Genomic DNA, 15,824 nt, shown 5'->3' on the forward strand with positions numbered 1-15,824 from the left:
CGACTAGATCCACTGCGTCAAGCGAAAGGGAAATAGAAAGCGGCAACGATCCGCGCGAGGAACAAAGGAGGTTCTGGACCCGAAGGGACGTTCTCGCAAAGTTGACTGCTGCGGTATCACATTTGGCGGGCGATCCAGAGCGTCAGAGTCAAAGCAAAGCAAAGCCGCAGTTCCGGGTACTCGGGTGTGTGTGTGAGGAGATGTGGTAACATCGAGTTGGAGGGTGTTGCGGTATAAGGGTCTGTTGGTGACTTCGGCTACGACTTGAAGCGTGGGATTAGTACATACCGGCGTTGAAAGACGAGCACTTCCTGCAGCGCTCAGGTGGACTCGGGTGGCGGCATTACCGAATCGAGCGCACGACAAACAACCCCGTCACGCGGGTGAAGGCGTACGAGGCTGTCTCGCGCGCGCACCGCCTCGCTTCGACGTATTTCCTTGCCGGTGCCAGCGCATAGCCTGCGCCGAAGGAAGATCATTATGGAGGAAGACTGGCCCTCGCGAAGGCCGACCTCGAACCTCATGGACTATACCTCCGCTCCGATGGACGACAGCGAGAGTAGCCACCCGACTCTCGCGCGGATTACTTCCCAATCACACAACAACCGCTTCTACCCCTCCCGTCATGGGAAAGCGAGCGCATCGCACCATCAGCGACCCCGGCCCATCACCACCCCCACCAGCTCCATGAACAGTGTGCCTACGATGCCGATACCTATTCCCATACCCGCCAACCCAAATGTCATCCCGGGCAACACACTACCCTCGGCGCCGGCGAGCCCGCCCACGCCCGCTCCATCCCCTACCCCCGGACAAAGAGCGCCGGATTGGAGTACCGCTGACCCGAACGAGGACATTGGCGATCTGGATTTGGAGGGTCCACAAAGGTCGGATCGGACGTCGACTGCCAGCTCGGCAAGGGGTTATGGGTTTGGGTATCGTCACATGCGTGCCATGTTCGCCGATATGGACAATGACGAGCGACAGCGCATGTTAGCTGAATTACTCAACATGTGCGACGGCAAATTGTTAGGCTTCGTGGCGAACTTTGTCGGTCCGAGGCTGAAGAGGGATCCTTTCTCCGTCCTACCCAACGAGCTGTGTCTGCGCATCCTGACATTCATCGAAGACGCACCGACGCTAGCACGAAGTTCGCAGGTCAGTCGAAGATGGCGCGAGCTAGTCAACGACGACATGGCATGGAAGAGCCTCTGCGAACGCCACGCTTACCGCCGGCTATCCGACGACCCGCCCTCGTCCAATCCACGACCGATCCCCACCTCCCACGCGAGCAGCTCCAGCACAACACAAACCTACAACCACCCATACGGCTACGCCCAACAACAACAACAACCCTACCCCCAACCCCTCCTCGCAGGCCTCTCCTCCAGCGCCCCCGACCTCACCCGCCGAACCAGCATCACCACCGCCTTAGCCCCTCGCGCACCCTCTTCCACCCCCCGCCGCACGCCCACTCCCACCTCCGGCTCCCGTCCGAAAGCCATCTCCTACCGCTCCCACTTCAAACAGCGCTACCAAGTCGAAACGGCCTGGCGGCACGGCGGCCACGTCACCACCCGCCAAATCACGCCCGACCAGGGTGTCGTCACATCCCTCCACTTAACATCCAACTACATCATCGTCGCCCTCGACAACGCGAAAATCCACGTCTTCGACACGGAAGGGAGACACCTCCGCTGCCTGCAAGGCCACGTCATGGGCGTGTGGGCCATGGTCCCGCAAGGCGAGACCCTCGTGTCCGGAGGCTGTGACCGCGACGTCCGCGTCTGGGATCTCGGGACGGGGATGGCGGTGCATATGCTCCGCGGCCACACCTCCACCGTCCGCTGCCTCAAGATGAGCGGCCGCGACATCGCCATCTCCGGCTCCCGCGACACCACCCTCCGCGTCTGGGACATCCGCAAGGGCATCTGCAAACACGTCCTCATCGGCCATCAGGCCAGCGTGCGCTGTTTGGAGATCCATGGCGATTTGGTCGTGAGTGGGAGTTATGATACCACGGCGAGGATATGGAGTATCTCCGAGGGGAGGTGTTTGAGGACGCTGCAGGGCCATTTCAGCCAGATTTATGCGGTGGCGTTTGATGGCCGACGGGTGGCGACGGGGAGTTTGGATACGAGTGTCCGGGTTTGGGATCCGCAGACGGGGCGGTGTCTGGCTCAACTACAGGGGCATACTTCTCTCGTTGGGCAACTGCAACTCCGGAACGATACGCTCGTCACGGGTGGGAGTGATGGGAGCGTGAGGGTGTGGAGTCTGCAGACTTACTCTGCTATTCACCGGTTGGCTGCTCATGATAACAGTGTTACTAGCTTGCAGTTCGATGAGGGTCGGATTGTGAGTGGGGGCAGTGATGGACGGGTTAAGGTGTGGGATCTGCAGCGCGGTGGGTTGGTCAGGGAGTTGGGCAGTCCGGCGGAAGCGGTGTGGAGGGTGGTGTTTGAGGAGGAGAAGGCGGTGGTGCTTGCTAGTCGTGGGGGGAAGACGGTTATGGAGGTACGTCCCAACTCTGACATTCCGAGTGCGTGTGTGAGTGGGTGATGATGATGATGATGCTGACTGGTGCGGTGTTGTTTACAGGTATGGTCTTTCGCCCCACCCCCCGACGCCGCAATGTCAGGCATGCCGACCCTCTCCTCCTCCCCCTCCTCCTCCTCCGCCGCCGCCGCAGTGGACACCCCGTCCTTCCGCAGCAGCAGCTCGAGTCCCGTCATCACGCCTCTTCCTCTCCCGTATCGCGACTCGCAGTTTGACGCCCGCGATAACGGACTCGACCACGAACATGAGCGCGCACAAGGACTTCCTATTTACGATGGTATGGGTGAGCGGAGACGGGCGCAGGAGTTGATGCGCGAGGAGCTGGAGTTGGATCGGCAGCAGGACGAGATTATGACAGATGTTTATGGGGAGATGGGGACGGAGATGGGGACGGCGGGAGGAGGGGAAGGAGGAGGAGGGGAGGGTATGCATGTTCCCGGTGTAAGGGGGGAAGAGGATGATTGAGTACGGCACCAAATAAGGAGGGAGGGATGTGTCTTTCGATGCGGGAATGCATGGCAAAGGGGACATATGAGCACTCATGCTGGCTGTAAGGCCGATCCGCATGTGATACGTGCGTGCCTCAGGTATGGACGCAGACAGCACTTCCATGAAGAGTGAGTGCAGGATGATACCTTTGGACTTTCTTGCGCGGAGTTGCGGCGTCGTCCTCGCTGCCGGGTCTGCTGTTTGACGAACGGCATAGCGCCGCCATGGGGTGCAAAGCATTTTGGCGAATGTGAGGGACATTGTCGTGATTTGGTAGAAAAGGCCATGAAGTATCTCGTTACGCTCGTTTTACTGTCACTGGCGTCCTATACTCGCTCCGCCTCGGTTTGGACGTCACCGCGCTTTATCGCAATCGCATTGTACAGCCCCGAGCTCGAGCGTTTGTATCGTGCTTGTTACACTCCCGTTCGCCGAAACGCCATCTCGCAGATCGCCCAAGTTGCTCCGTCGCAAGGTTTCCTTCTCCGACTTGCTTGTCATCACCTGCTCAATGGCCGCCCGTAGTTGGTAGCTAAATCCATGCGTCAGCGAACCAATCTCCTCGGTCCCTCCCTCAAACGTCAGCACGACTTACCCCAAGATACACCTTGAACGAATCGTAGATCAACCATTGGAACGCCGTCAAAGTCCCAATCATGGCAATCCTCACCCCCAACCCATTCCACAACCCGGCGAACCCGATATTCCCGTAAATCCTGCTTATCGCTTTCCCGGCGCTCTCGCCCGCCTTCCGGTCCGCATTCAGTTTACTCACCATCACGTCCGCGGGATGGGAGACCACGGCACACCCGACTCCGGCGATGTAGCCGCCGAGGAAGGAGACGCCGGTTTGCTGCAGCGTGTTGTAGGTCTCCTTCGGCTTGCCGAGGGTGGCGTAGATTTGGTTCACGGCGGACTCGAAGGTGGCGAACTTCACCATCGTGTAGGGGATCTGTCGGGCCCAGAGGGGGTAGAGACCCTTGTATAGCCCCGCGTAGCCTTCTTGCGAGACGATCTTGTTCCAGCCTTCTGTCAAAGTACTCGCGTATGGGGGGAGGGTGGTTTGCATGCGCACTTTGATCGCTTCGAAGGGGCAGAGGAAGATATCGGCCAGGAACTCTGCGCTGGCGGAGGCGCCGAGGTAGACGATCGTCTTGGGCGTGTTGGGGAACAGCTTCTCGCCGTAGTAGTATTTGAAGACCTCGTAGAAGCCGTATTTGCCTGCGCCTTGAAAGCTGTAGCCGACAAAGGTGGGCGCCCAGCCGAAGAAGACGCCGCGGATGCCTTCGGAGCGGTAGATGGTGGACCAGGCTTGCAGGTTGCTGCTGTAGATTTTCGGATCGACTTGGCGGCGGCATTTTACGAGGTCGAGGGGGGTCACGGCGGTGTGGGTGGGTCCGCAGGCTGGAACATAACAGAATCAGTACGGGTAGTGGAGGTGGCACGTGGGAGGGGAGGGTGGTGGTGGTGGTGGTGGTGGTATACCAATGATGCCGCCCAATGTGCATGCGCCAAAGTAGGTCGCGGAGAAGAGCTCTATCTTCTTCTGCGGTGTTACTGCGCCTGGCGCTTGGGGTCCGCCGGGGTTGGCAGATTTGGATGCCATTGTGTCTGCTCTTCCTCAGCACCTTGCCGTACCAACGATCTACCACGAGACGACAGCGGGCGAGGGCGGAAGGACAGGGTTGGAACGAAGTAGTAATACCAAGGCGAGCGAGGGTAAGACGTGCTTAGGAAGAGCTTGACTTGAGTGCAGACAGTACCCGGAGGATCCGTTGACGTTGACGCACGCTACCAACTACCAACCACCTGCACCGCTATCGTGCCGCAACCCACGCGTGAAGCTCTAATCAATCGAGCCAAATCCCACGTCATTTTGCATTGCAAGCCACGCGAGTCAGCGAACTCTGATACGAACCGCTTGCCGAATGCCGATCACCATACAATTTACTGTCTTCAATGTAGTTTCGTGGAACTTGGACCTCATTCTTTTGATTCACCTGATCCTGCTGGCATTTTGTGGTCTCTGCAGCTTCGACGGTCCTGTCAACTGTGACTCGTAATAACGGCGTTCAATGGTCAAGAGGAGACGTACACTCGACGACAGACTTTCCTGGGGCGATATTGACGTTACAGAACTAGCCATCTCCTCCGCCCAAGATGCCATCCGTTAGGGTGACACGTCTGTACTCACAGGTATGCCTGTGCAGTATCGCTCGCGCGAGAATGCGCTCCAGTTCTCCGCGCCATAGACAATTGGCATTGCTCTCAACTGCGGAGGCGAAAAGGTTAACCAGCTGTCTCCGCAAGCCGGACGGCCTGACCGGGATCCGCACGCCTTGTCCGACCATATATAACAGCCATTCAGCGCCGTAAACGATCTGCAGCCCAAGAGTGAACAACTCCGGCTTAGTCGTCCAGCCAAGTGGACCATCAGGTGTAGTACGAAGCTCAAGCGTGAGCGCCGCGAGACCTTCTTCTACCCGTGTGCAGAGCTGGGCAAGTGCGGCCTTTGAGACAGCTGCTGGTGACAGACGCATGGCGACCTGTGACCACGCCCGAACCTCCCGTGTCTCGTCGATGTATAAGTTTTGCTTCTCTTCCATGAACAGGGCTGTGTCCTTGGTGAGACATCTGCGCATGCGCTCTGTGATGCCTAACGCATCCGATGGTCCAAAAGCCCGAGAGAGGGTGATTTGAACGAACGCAGAGTCACTTGCCCACTTTCGGCTCATGAAGCCTAGAAGCTTCTGGCTTGCAACAATCGGATTGAGCTCGTGCCTGATACTCCTGCCGCCCTGGGTGTCGAGTATCCGACCCGCCGATTGGGAAGCTAGGTCTCGCACGTCTTCGTCGTCGTCGTCGAGCAGGTCGTAGACCATCACGCACATATTGCGGAAGACGTTCACGAGCTGGGCCTCGGTCGCAATCTGCAGCCAGACGACGTTCAAAAGGTTGACTGCCCGTGCAACAGCTTCCACCGTACACAGACCGAGACCGTTGATGCTGCGCTCGCATATAATTTGCCACTGCTTAATCGCCGCGATGGCTTCCACGGTGGGTGAGGTCGAACTGCATGCTAGGTGCTCAAGGCAAGCCGCCGCTAGTTGCAGATCGAGGTCCGCAAACCGCTGATTAGCATTCCGCGACGTGAGTGGCAGGCTCCTCAAGTGGTCAGCTGAAAAGTCTGTCAAGGCACTCCAGGATTGCCCGGTCTGCCTGTTTGCTGAAGCGATAACCAGCAAAAGCTCTTCTGCATCGCACAGAAGCCGCGTGTTAACATCTGTGATCGCAAGGAGGCGCTGGCACACGGCAACTAAGGTGTTTAGGGCATTCTGTGCAACACCCGCTGTTGTCGTTATGAAAGTCTTCGCTTGTGCCATGAACGCGATACAGGCATCGGCGTCCATTCTCGACGTCTCCGACAGGACTTCAGTGACACTTGTAAACTCCTTCCTTGAAGAATCCAGGCTTGTCAAAAGCGGGAGTATCAAGGCTCGAGCGAGGGAGCACCGGAGCATAGCGTCAGCGCCAGTAAAAGAGAGCCTACGCTTCAGCTCGAGCACTATGCTTGCGATGTCAGAGATGCATGAATCGTCTGCCCTGTCGGTCTTCAGAAGCTCGTTACACTGACGTTGCGACCCAGGCGAGCAGTCGGTAGGCAGCCCGACGTGTTGATCCGACGCCAACCGCAAGGCTAGAGCGCACTCCGTAGAAAGATCCACATAGGCGGCTTTTGTGACTGAACACGGGTTGTCCACATACACCGTCTTCGCTGCATTTATGATCGCCCAGCACTCGTATCGGTCGCACTGAGGGGATGTAAAAGAGCCCTCCCTTGCCAAGTTTGAGCGAGTTGTGCCTCCGGAGAAGCTGTGAACAAGGTACTTCGCGCCTAACAGAGATCCATGCAGAGCATTCTGCGATGCGATGGTGGTCTGCAACAGGTCACGTACGGATTGTACGACATGTTCGCGTGGTACAAGAGATGCAAAAGCCCGCGCAGCCTTGTCCCGTACGTGCCACACCGGGCTGGCCATCAATTTCCGAACCAACTGAAGAAGGATCGCATGCTGCTCGTCAGTCACCGACAGCCGTGGGAGCAGCTGGAGTGCAGGGAAGACGCCTTCGAGCCGCTGTTCGCTTCGCATAACATCCGACATGGGTGGTTCCTCGGAGTTTAGAAGCTTCAGCACTACCGGCAGGAGACGCAGTGACTGCTCAGTAGATAGCCTCTTACGTACGGCCAAGTCGTCCTCCAAGTACGCATCGCTGGTGCCCAAAAGACGATCAATGGCAGCACGGAACAACATCAAGCCGCAGTTGCGAACCGCCCATGCTTCAGACTGCAGTGCAAACGCCGCGAGCTCGGTGGCAGCTGGCACGCAATGCTCAGATGCCTCACCTAGTCTGCTGTTCTTCAGGACTTCTCTTATGCAATTAATGGCGTGCACTTGCGGGAGGCTACCTTCCTGCGCGCGAGCTGGGTCAACCGATTCGCGAGCGACCGCTTCGAGGTCGGTAAAGGCTCGGTCGACGCTGTGCTTCGACGCGAATGCTACCAGTACTCCACACAGAAGGGCTGGTAGGCCAGCTGAGCGCCTGGTGTTGATTGTCGTGTTGTTGCATAGCATCTCAACAACCCGGAGATACCACGTCTGCAGCATGCTCTGGTCGCTTAAGCTGGAGCAGGCGGCAGTTCTGAGACAGCACATAGTCCAGGTCTGGGCTACTGTCGAGAAAGCGCCGCGGTGCCGCAGCTCCGCTAGCTGAATGAAGCACAGCTCGGCCAGACGCTCCCTATCTGAGGCGGTTTCTGCGGGCAGTATTCCGAAAATTGCCCCGAGGAGGAGGCTGGCTTCCTTCAGCGCGCGCCAGCAGTAACTCAATGTGTCCTTGGTGGAGATTTCCGCTGCTTCTTCCATTTCTTCAGGAAGGTAGCCTTCAGGCGCGTCGTTGCACAAAGTCGGCTTGACCACGTCCCAAATGGTGTACAGACAATTGATCAGACGATCAACGAGATAATCCTCCTGCAGTATCGGCGTGCCGTGCTTCTGCACAATGAGTCGAACGCCTTCTAGTAGGCCATGTACTGGCTGCTTGTTCACTGCTACAGCAAGGTCTTCTTGTGCGATCGCCAACATACGTTCTAGAGCTTCAGCCATGCCTGACAATATCGTGCCCTCACCAGGCGAAAAGCTGTACAGTAGTGCATGCATATGAGCGACGCCATTGGCCTGGTCAGCTCGGCCGGTGGCCATCATCAAGGCTTCCCCACGACTCAGTGCTGTTGCGATGTCTCTTCTTGTAGCGATGTCACTAGCTGGATACATAGACAGTATTGACACTGCATTTTGTCGAACGTCGTCAAATGGGTCAATTACCAGATCGAGAAGAAGTCTTCGCAGATCGTTGGTCAGCACTGGTACATGGAATGCCCACTTGGTCTCCCCAAGCGCCGTTTTCGACAAAAGGCCGGTATCTACCCGGTTGTCGAGTCCAGACCTAGCAAGGATACCAATGATCTTGAGTGCAGAGATGTGGCGTTGGTAGCTTGCTGTTGATCTCAGCTCCCATGGTAGTGAGAGCAAAAGCCACTTGAGGAATGCTTGATGGGAGCGTAGAATACTCGAACATAGCACATCTGTATCCCGAGATGGAAGCTTTGTGGACCTTGCGGCAGCCGCTGTCACAGCCCTGATTCGATCCACGAGTCGTCGAAGAAGACCGAAAACCTCGCTTCGAAAGTTTGCATCGGTATCTGCGAAGTAATGGCTTAGATGCCGCTTGAGGCCTGCTAACGTCCAAGGCTCCATTGGTCGTGTAGAAACACTCGAGACAGTGAGCAGGTGCAGGCCCGTTAGTCGGACGATCCGTGATCGGGATATCATGAGACGCTTGATTCCTCGTATAGGCAGCACTAAACTGTCACTGTCAACGATGACGCGAGGGTCTGATGTTGAACTGATCAGGTCAGCATCCTTCCCAGCCTGCAGGGCAGCACAGATCAACTCGATGCTCTGCTCGTCCAGTCCATTGCTCCGAGGTAGGGGAGCCAGCTGGTGATCAAAGAGCTTCTGCACGCCAATGCTTTGTATAAAATGCGCGAACTCAGAGGCATTCCGACTGCACATGAGCGGAAGCACATAGTCACGCAAGCTGGAGCCGTCAACCCGGCCGTCTTGGAACGCTCGGAGTAACGGTGCTGACCAAATGGACTGAACAGAAGGGCGGAGGCAACGTTTGTTATGAATGGTTGGAGCCGCTAGGTTGAGTATTACGCCTAAAAGTTGGCAGATGGCGGAACTGAAGTCAGCTCTGCCCACCCAAACGAAGAGTGTATAGAGCAGGTCGTCGATACTGTTGATCTCGTCAAGCTTTTGATCGCTTGTCGAGTTGCCACGTTGATATTCAAACAGGTTTTCCACTTGCAAGACGCCTTTGCTTAGGAAGTGAGCCAACGCCAATACAGCGGCCTTGACCACGCCAGGGTCGCCTTGCTCAACAAGAGGTCGAACAAGCGAAGCAACAAGGTCGCCTTTGGTTGCGTGCGTGTCGATTTCGCTGGCGGTACGCAGGACAGTGGTCAAGGTCACCAGAAGTTGTCTAGAAGACTTTGGCCGGGCAAGGTTCGCTTGTTTCAGATACAGATCGAACACTTGACGCCACCAGCCAGCCTTCCAAATCAACCGAGAAACCGAGGCATTGTGGGACGTGCTGCAGCGGTCAACGAGGGCACAAAGTGCGTTCCATGCTGCAACACGGTGGGATGAGTCAAGTGTTACAGCGGATGCAGTGTCGTAAATCTGGTCGTACGTGCGCCTTATGAGACTATTGTGAGATCAGTCAGATGCGTCGAGTGCAAGCAGGCGCGCAACTCACCCATAGTTGAGCTGCCTTCGCTGTCATCCTTACTTTAACTCATCGTGGGAATGAAGTGCGTTCTTCGGCACCAGATCTTGGACGCGGCGTGAGAGCTGTCGAAGCTCCTCTTCGTTGAGCAGTGGATAGGGCTGCCAAGTGAGACCAGCATTGTCCTCCATGATTGTTCGATGTGTATAACCGCTGTGACATTGCCATAATGATGAAAACATCTATGGGTTACCAACGAGGTAGTACATATTTGGTCAACCCTAACCCTGACGGAATCCGGCCGTTATGCGGCTCATCGAACCCCCGAGCATGGCCAGGAATTTACGACGATCACTTGCCATCGCACCTTGACCATCAACGGCAAGCTTGCGCATTCACAACGACGTGCTCGAGGCAAACATGGGTGTCTGGGATGCATTTACCGGCAAGAAGACGCAAACCGCAACCTCACAACCCTCATCTTCACCACAATCATCAGACACCCTCAAAGACCCAGCACCCGTTACAGTAACCTTCGACCAACCACCTTCATCGGAAGACGTCTCTTCTTTCCTTCATAACCCCGGCGCCTTCGACCCTGCTGCCCTGCACCCACTTGCAGGTCTCAACCAAGATACACTCGACTACCTATCTCTCGACGACTCCGCCCTTTCTGAGCTCCCTGGCTCCCGCTCCATCCTACCCTCGCGCGGCTGGTCAGATGACCTTTGCTACGGTACTGGAGTCACATACCTCAGCGCACTTTCAATAGGCGGCGCATGGGGTCTTGCGGAGGGGCTAACCCGATTGCCGAGCACAGCGCCGCCAAAGCTGCGGTTGAACAGCGCGCTCAATGCTATCACAAGGCGAGGGCCGTTCCTGGGTAACTCGGCGGGTGTGATTGCGATGATGTACAACGGAATCAACAGTACAATTGGCTATTACAGGGGCAAGCATGATACATTTGGCAGCGTGGCGGCGGGCGCGATATCAGGCGCCATCTTCAAGAGTACGGGAGGTTTGAGACCGATGCTCATATCCAGTGGGTTGGTGGCGGGTGCGGCCGGTTCGTGGGCGGTAAGTTCTTCACATTTGGCAATGACTCAATCGAACCACTCGTGCTGACTGAACTATAGCTTCTTCGCAAGATAGTACTGGAAAGGTAGCGATCGTGCGGCAATCTTTGGCGTTCTGTAAACAACACGATAGACCTGCAAAGCATGGGGATGGCGTGTTATTTGGCAAACATGTAAAGTAACACTCCGCTTCATGTACGAGAGATTGACGCTCTGTGTGAATGTACTGTACCTGCCATCCCTGTTCGACCATGTGACGAGTTCGTGCCTCCCGGACAGGACCATCTATGCTGTCATGACAACGAGTTGTCACCAACATCATCTTGTTAGCGGTTGCACGACGAACGTCCACCTTCGCCGCAGCATTCACCTACAAGGAATCCGCGGTCATGGCGACTGCAGCTCATCAAGCGGACGGGCTCACCGCGCGCTGCATGAGAATCTGCTGGCATGCAAAGGCATTTTCTTCGTTAGCCGCCCTATCACAGCAGAAATTTTCGCACCTCCCCTGGCCGAGGATGATCTCCCGCCTTCTCTCGCAACCTGCTCGGCGATTAGCTTACAGCAGCACCTGGATGAGTTCGATGAAGGCAGCAATAACTTTGTCACACGCATTAAGGCGCTAGAAGAAGCACCTGCCAAGGACATTGCGCACGCTCGTCTGAGCGAAGAGCACCCACAGCTTAAACCCCAAGTACCAGAACGCAGGATACGAAGCCAACGAACTCTCCAAGAAAGTTCTAGTACTTCGAAGAGCGCAACCGATCGTTTACGACAAGGAGCACCCAACGTTTGCCGTCACGGTCGTCACAGAACAATCCATTTACCGGCAACACGGTCGATTCACAGACTTACCAACTACCTCACTGATATTCCCTGGTCCCATCTGCAGCCCAAGATGACAGACATGACAAGAGATTGGCGGGCGCGAGTGGCGGGCTTTCAGGACAGCTACACGCTCGAACGTGGCAAATGGTCGTACGAAGTTACTGATGTATGCAATGTACGCGAGCTCAAGTCTGAGGCGCATTGCAAGGCGATGCGCGCGATGATGGAGAAGAGGAAGCAGGATGGCGTTGTGGTGTGGCATGAGCGGCTCTGGGAGCCCGCAAGACAGGCTTACGCGGTCATGCTCAATGTTCTTGCAGAGCGGGTGAGAAGTGGAGATCGTTGGATTCGGGACTCTGTGTCGTGGAGTACGTTTTCGATAAGTTAGATCTATCGCACTGTGAGTGGAATGGGATAGGGAGGCAGTGCAGGCTTGGTTCGAGGGAGAACGAGCAGACACGCCAATGGAGGCCGCATGCATGAGCCAGGCTAGAGAAGCTTTGTCAGGCGGAAGCTTCGATGTTCGGTGATTGCAAGCTGGGTTCGCTTCCAATGGCTGGCGACTCATGTATGTATATGCTAGATCTTGGTTGTAGCGTCGATGGGTGAATTGCTTTCGTAGGGTGGAGGGTGCACTATGTCGTCCGATGCCACAATAGCATGCGGCTTCTCGTAGCTCTTCATGAACATCATCGATCAACCATGGTATCTTCCATCATTCTGTCGAACAAACTCTCATACCTATGTGATGGTTATTATGGCGAAACCAACGTACATGTAGCTTCTCGGTCCAGCGGAGCGTTCCTCACAACCGTCTGTGCAATCATCGAACCCTCGTCGATCGCTTGGTAAGAGGACCAGGAACACACGGCGATATTTTACCTATCGCGCTCGGAGAAGACTGTAAGCTATAGCAACACCAATCATGACGAGTAACGAAGCCACCGGCCTCGCCATTCTAGCCGACGTGCTTTCCGAATACCGTGACCGCATAAGCATAGACGGCAGCTCCAAAATCCTCTGCACCTCCGCCACCGTAGCCAAACATGTCGCAGAGCAAGTCAAAGACATCTCAACGCCCTACGGACCGAAGTTCACAGTCGTCTCGAAAGACTCGCAAACCTCGGAACTTGGCCCCAACATCACATCAGAACCCATGGACGGCCTGATGGCGAAGATGGACTACTTCTCTCACGCCATCACGGACGTCAGCGCCGAAGACGGTAGATCGTGCATGGAGATTATGAAGTGGGCCAAGTATGCTCTGCAGCCTAAAGGTATCGCTGTCGTGATCGCGCTGAAGAAGCAGGGCGATGCTGGGGCCGAGGAGACGGACTTGAGAGATCGGATTGTCAAGCAGAGCAAAGGTAGAGTGCAGAGTCTGAGTGATGTGCTCGAGTCTGCGGGGTTTGAGACGGGGAAGATTAGGAGTACGGAGAGGTCGGTGGAGGTGGAGGGGAAGAGGGTGGAGGCGGAGTTGGTGTTGGCGATGAAGTGGGATCAGTTGACTGCTTAGCGCTTTCGATGGTACGGTTTGGTAAACCAAAAATGATTCGCTCGCTATGCCGACTGTTATCATTACTGTTGTGGTGCAAGATATTCCGACCATTAGCCTTCGATGCTGAGCTTGTTGATCTCAACCTTGGCCTTTTGCCACTCGTCAAGGCTCCGCTTGGACCACTCGACATGGCATTTGGCGAAGTTTAGCTACACGCCATGTCAGCACTCCATCGTTATTGAAGCCGCAAAATGATTGCACTCACCATGTACATGCGCAGATCATCTTCCTTCTGCGACTGGAACCTCTTTAGGTCTTCGAGCACGCCGCTAGAGGCATCCTTGACGTCCTTCTGCGCCACTTCCAATGCCTGCTCCAGCTGCGTGAGAGATTCTTTCGTCTTGCCCAATGCATCTCGTCTCGCCCGCTCCGGGTCCTGATCGGTCACACCCTGGATCGCATGCGTGAAGCCTGAGATTCGGCCGAAAAGCTTGTTCCCAATACCGCTCGCCCGTTTGTTGGCGCCATTGGGTGGCGAGTTGGGCGGGCTGGCATATGACTGATCATGTTGCGGTCCACCTTGCTGCGCGCTTGGTACCTGACCGCCGTGCATGCCTGGTGGGAAGTCGCTGTCTACGGATGTGTTGTCCGTCGCCTCCTCCGATGGTGGCTGCCGGTCACGGTTGCTGCCGGTGCTTGCGCTGCGTCTGGGCGGAGGACCTTGCTGTGTGTACATGCCTGAACTGGTCATGTACTGTTCGATCCTCTTCGCCTCGGCCTCGCTTCGCTCAAGCGCGTCGAGACTCGATCGTTTCTTCTCCAGCTCGTCGCGCGTCATCTCTTCTTGTACGCGCTTGAGCACACGATACCGCAGAACGCTACGTACGACACCTGCAAACTGCGCACTCTCTCGCATCGGCTCGGCAAAGCCTGCGCTCAGCCCGCTACTCAGATCTCTACTCTGGATATAGGTGAAGTCGCATGCTTGACCAGTCTTTTCGATCGCATGTGCAACGGAGGCATTCTGCTCACTAAGCGAGAAGGCATTGTAGCGCGCCCCGAGGTCCATCAGATCGTCACCAAGACTGTACAAGTGGCGTAACAGTCTCTGATTCACTTTCTCCATGCTGCCGGTAAGTAATGTCTCCAACTCTTTCGATGAGTTTTCATATGAAGAGAAGAACGGGTCAAGATGGTCCTCACTAAGACCTTGACTCGAAGATGGAAAGCGAGCATACTGGATCTCGGGTTGCGAATGTGCTGCTGCTGAAGGGAGGGTTGACTGCGGAGGCGGTCCTGAAGGCGTGCCAGAAGATGTAGACGTCGATCGTAGCTTCGCGCTTTGGGAGGGTACTGGTAGCCAAGCGTGCGCCGGTGTCGGATTGGCTGGGTCGAGTGGTGGTGCTTTGAGATTGTTCTTCGGTATACTGGCCGCCGGGTGCGAGTGCAGCACCTCACTCCAGCTCACATTAGGATCCAAGAAGCGCCACCACACGCCGTCCTCTCGCACCTCCTTCATCCTCTTGCACCTGTTGAGGAAGGTTGCCAGCATTCGCTTCCGCAACTCAATGACACCTGCATCCTCCTTCGCCTTCGTCGGCTTCGCTGCATAGTCTGCTATACTGTGCTTCTCAGGTATGGGTGGGATGACTAAAGTAGGATGCAAGTTCACCAACGTCTGCCGCAAGGAAGCAAACTCGCTGTACCGTCGCCTGACCTCGATTTCGCCCGTGCGAATGGTGTACGTGATGAAATTGCCGCCGCCCTCGGAGTTCTTACCTGCATGTATGATCTGTATCTCCAGGTCCGGGTGTTCGTAAAGTATCTGCTCTATGCGACTGTCATAACCGCCTTCCTTGGGCTGGACCTTTGGTGCATGGTGTCGGTCGTCATCGAACTCCTCGTCACTAAGATCGCTCGGTCGGGATATGAAAGCTGGCTGATCGGGTGAAGAGTGACCGGAGGGAGGTGTTGATGCTCGGTATTCTATAGCGAATATATGAGCTCTACTTCCCTACAAGACGAGCTAGGGTGTTCTACTCACGCTCAGGTACGTCTGAAGTCTCGGAGTCGCGGCGATGGAACGAGCCGTAAGGGTTGTTGTCTTCGTCGTCCCACATGTTGTGATTTTGCCGAAGTAGAACAACGACACAGTCGTGCCAATGCTTGTATGCAGCTTTCTATCGAGCCTCCTCCCCCAAGGCCGCGAGGTTGCTGGGGAGCATTGCGAAACCGCGACGCGGCTGTTCCCGCCACAGCGTGACGTACCTCATGTCGGGAAGCACATCCCTTCTCACGCCCAACAACGAACTCCTCTTCTTTCTCGCAGCATGATGCATACACCCAGGGCCAAGGTGGTTAGCAACAACATGCTACAAGCCGTGGACTCACCTCAGCCTAACCCGCGAGGAGCTCGTAGTGTGCACAACCCAATGTCCTGAGTCACAGCTCTCGTTGTTCTGTTCTGCTCGATCATTCGGACAGTCTCGCTCTCTGCTTGATCCGACATCATCTTCCCTTCC

The 15,824-nt window shown here is 56.0% G+C and overlaps 6 protein-coding genes across 6 annotated transcripts; 3 read left to right on the forward strand and 3 right to left on the reverse strand.

Moving 5' to 3' along the window:
• Positions 1-507: 507 nt before the first annotated feature.
• Positions 508-2,628, forward strand: BAUCODRAFT_58648 (uncharacterized protein; the record flags this gene model as incomplete). The annotated part of the gene is made up of 3 exons (XM_007675494.1): positions 508-1,256; positions 1,392-2,517; positions 2,602-2,628. Coding segments are annotated over 3 exons (1,902 nt in total), but the record flags the coding sequence as incomplete, so codon positions are not given.
• Positions 2,629-3,316: 688 nt separating this feature from the next.
• Positions 3,317-4,885, reverse strand: BAUCODRAFT_401797 (uncharacterized protein). Its single transcript, XM_007676082.1, has 3 exons — positions 4,534-4,885; positions 3,644-4,452; positions 3,317-3,580 (listed from the first exon to the last, which is right to left on the reverse strand). Exons 1-3 carry the CDS (start codon positions 4,652-4,654, stop codon positions 3,557-3,559), a joined length of 954 nt encoding a protein of 317 aa, XP_007674272.1. The 5' UTR covers positions 4,655-4,885; the 3' UTR covers positions 3,317-3,556.
• Positions 4,886-5,186: 301 nt separating this feature from the next.
• Positions 5,187-9,863, reverse strand: BAUCODRAFT_64529 (uncharacterized protein; the record flags this gene model as incomplete). The annotated part of the gene is made up of 2 exons (XM_007675511.1): positions 5,187-6,594; positions 6,679-9,863. Coding segments are annotated over 2 exons (4,593 nt in total), but the record flags the coding sequence as incomplete, so codon positions are not given.
• Positions 9,864-10,320: 457 nt separating this feature from the next.
• Positions 10,321-11,371, forward strand: BAUCODRAFT_137574 (uncharacterized protein; the record flags this gene model as incomplete). Its single annotated transcript, XM_007676083.1, has 2 exons — positions 10,321-10,977; positions 11,037-11,371. 2 exons carry the CDS (start codon positions 10,321-10,323, stop codon positions 11,064-11,066), a joined length of 687 nt encoding a protein of 228 aa, XP_007674273.1. The 3' UTR covers positions 11,067-11,371.
• A 1,089-nt stretch (positions 11,372-12,460) lies between these two features.
• BAUCODRAFT_401900 (uncharacterized protein) lies at positions 12,461-13,428 on the forward strand. Its single transcript, XM_007676084.1, has one exon. The coding sequence runs from the start codon at positions 12,730-12,732 to the stop codon at positions 13,318-13,320; it is 591 nt and encodes a 196-aa protein (XP_007674274.1). The 5' UTR covers positions 12,461-12,729; the 3' UTR covers positions 13,321-13,428.
• BAUCODRAFT_146345 (uncharacterized protein) lies at positions 13,413-15,422 on the reverse strand (the record flags this gene model as incomplete). Its single annotated transcript, XM_007676085.1, has 3 exons — positions 13,413-13,511; positions 13,568-15,288; positions 15,347-15,422. 3 exons carry the CDS (start codon positions 15,420-15,422, stop codon positions 13,413-13,415), a joined length of 1,896 nt encoding a protein of 631 aa, XP_007674275.1.
• Positions 15,423-15,824: the final 402 nt, after the last annotated feature.

This window comes from Baudoinia panamericana, assembly GCF_000338955.1.
Source record: "Baudoinia panamericana UAMH 10762 unplaced genomic scaffold BAUCOscaffold_3, whole genome shotgun sequence".
Classification (NCBI taxonomy): Eukaryota; Fungi; Ascomycota; class Dothideomycetes; order Mycosphaerellales; family Teratosphaeriaceae; genus Baudoinia; species Baudoinia panamericana.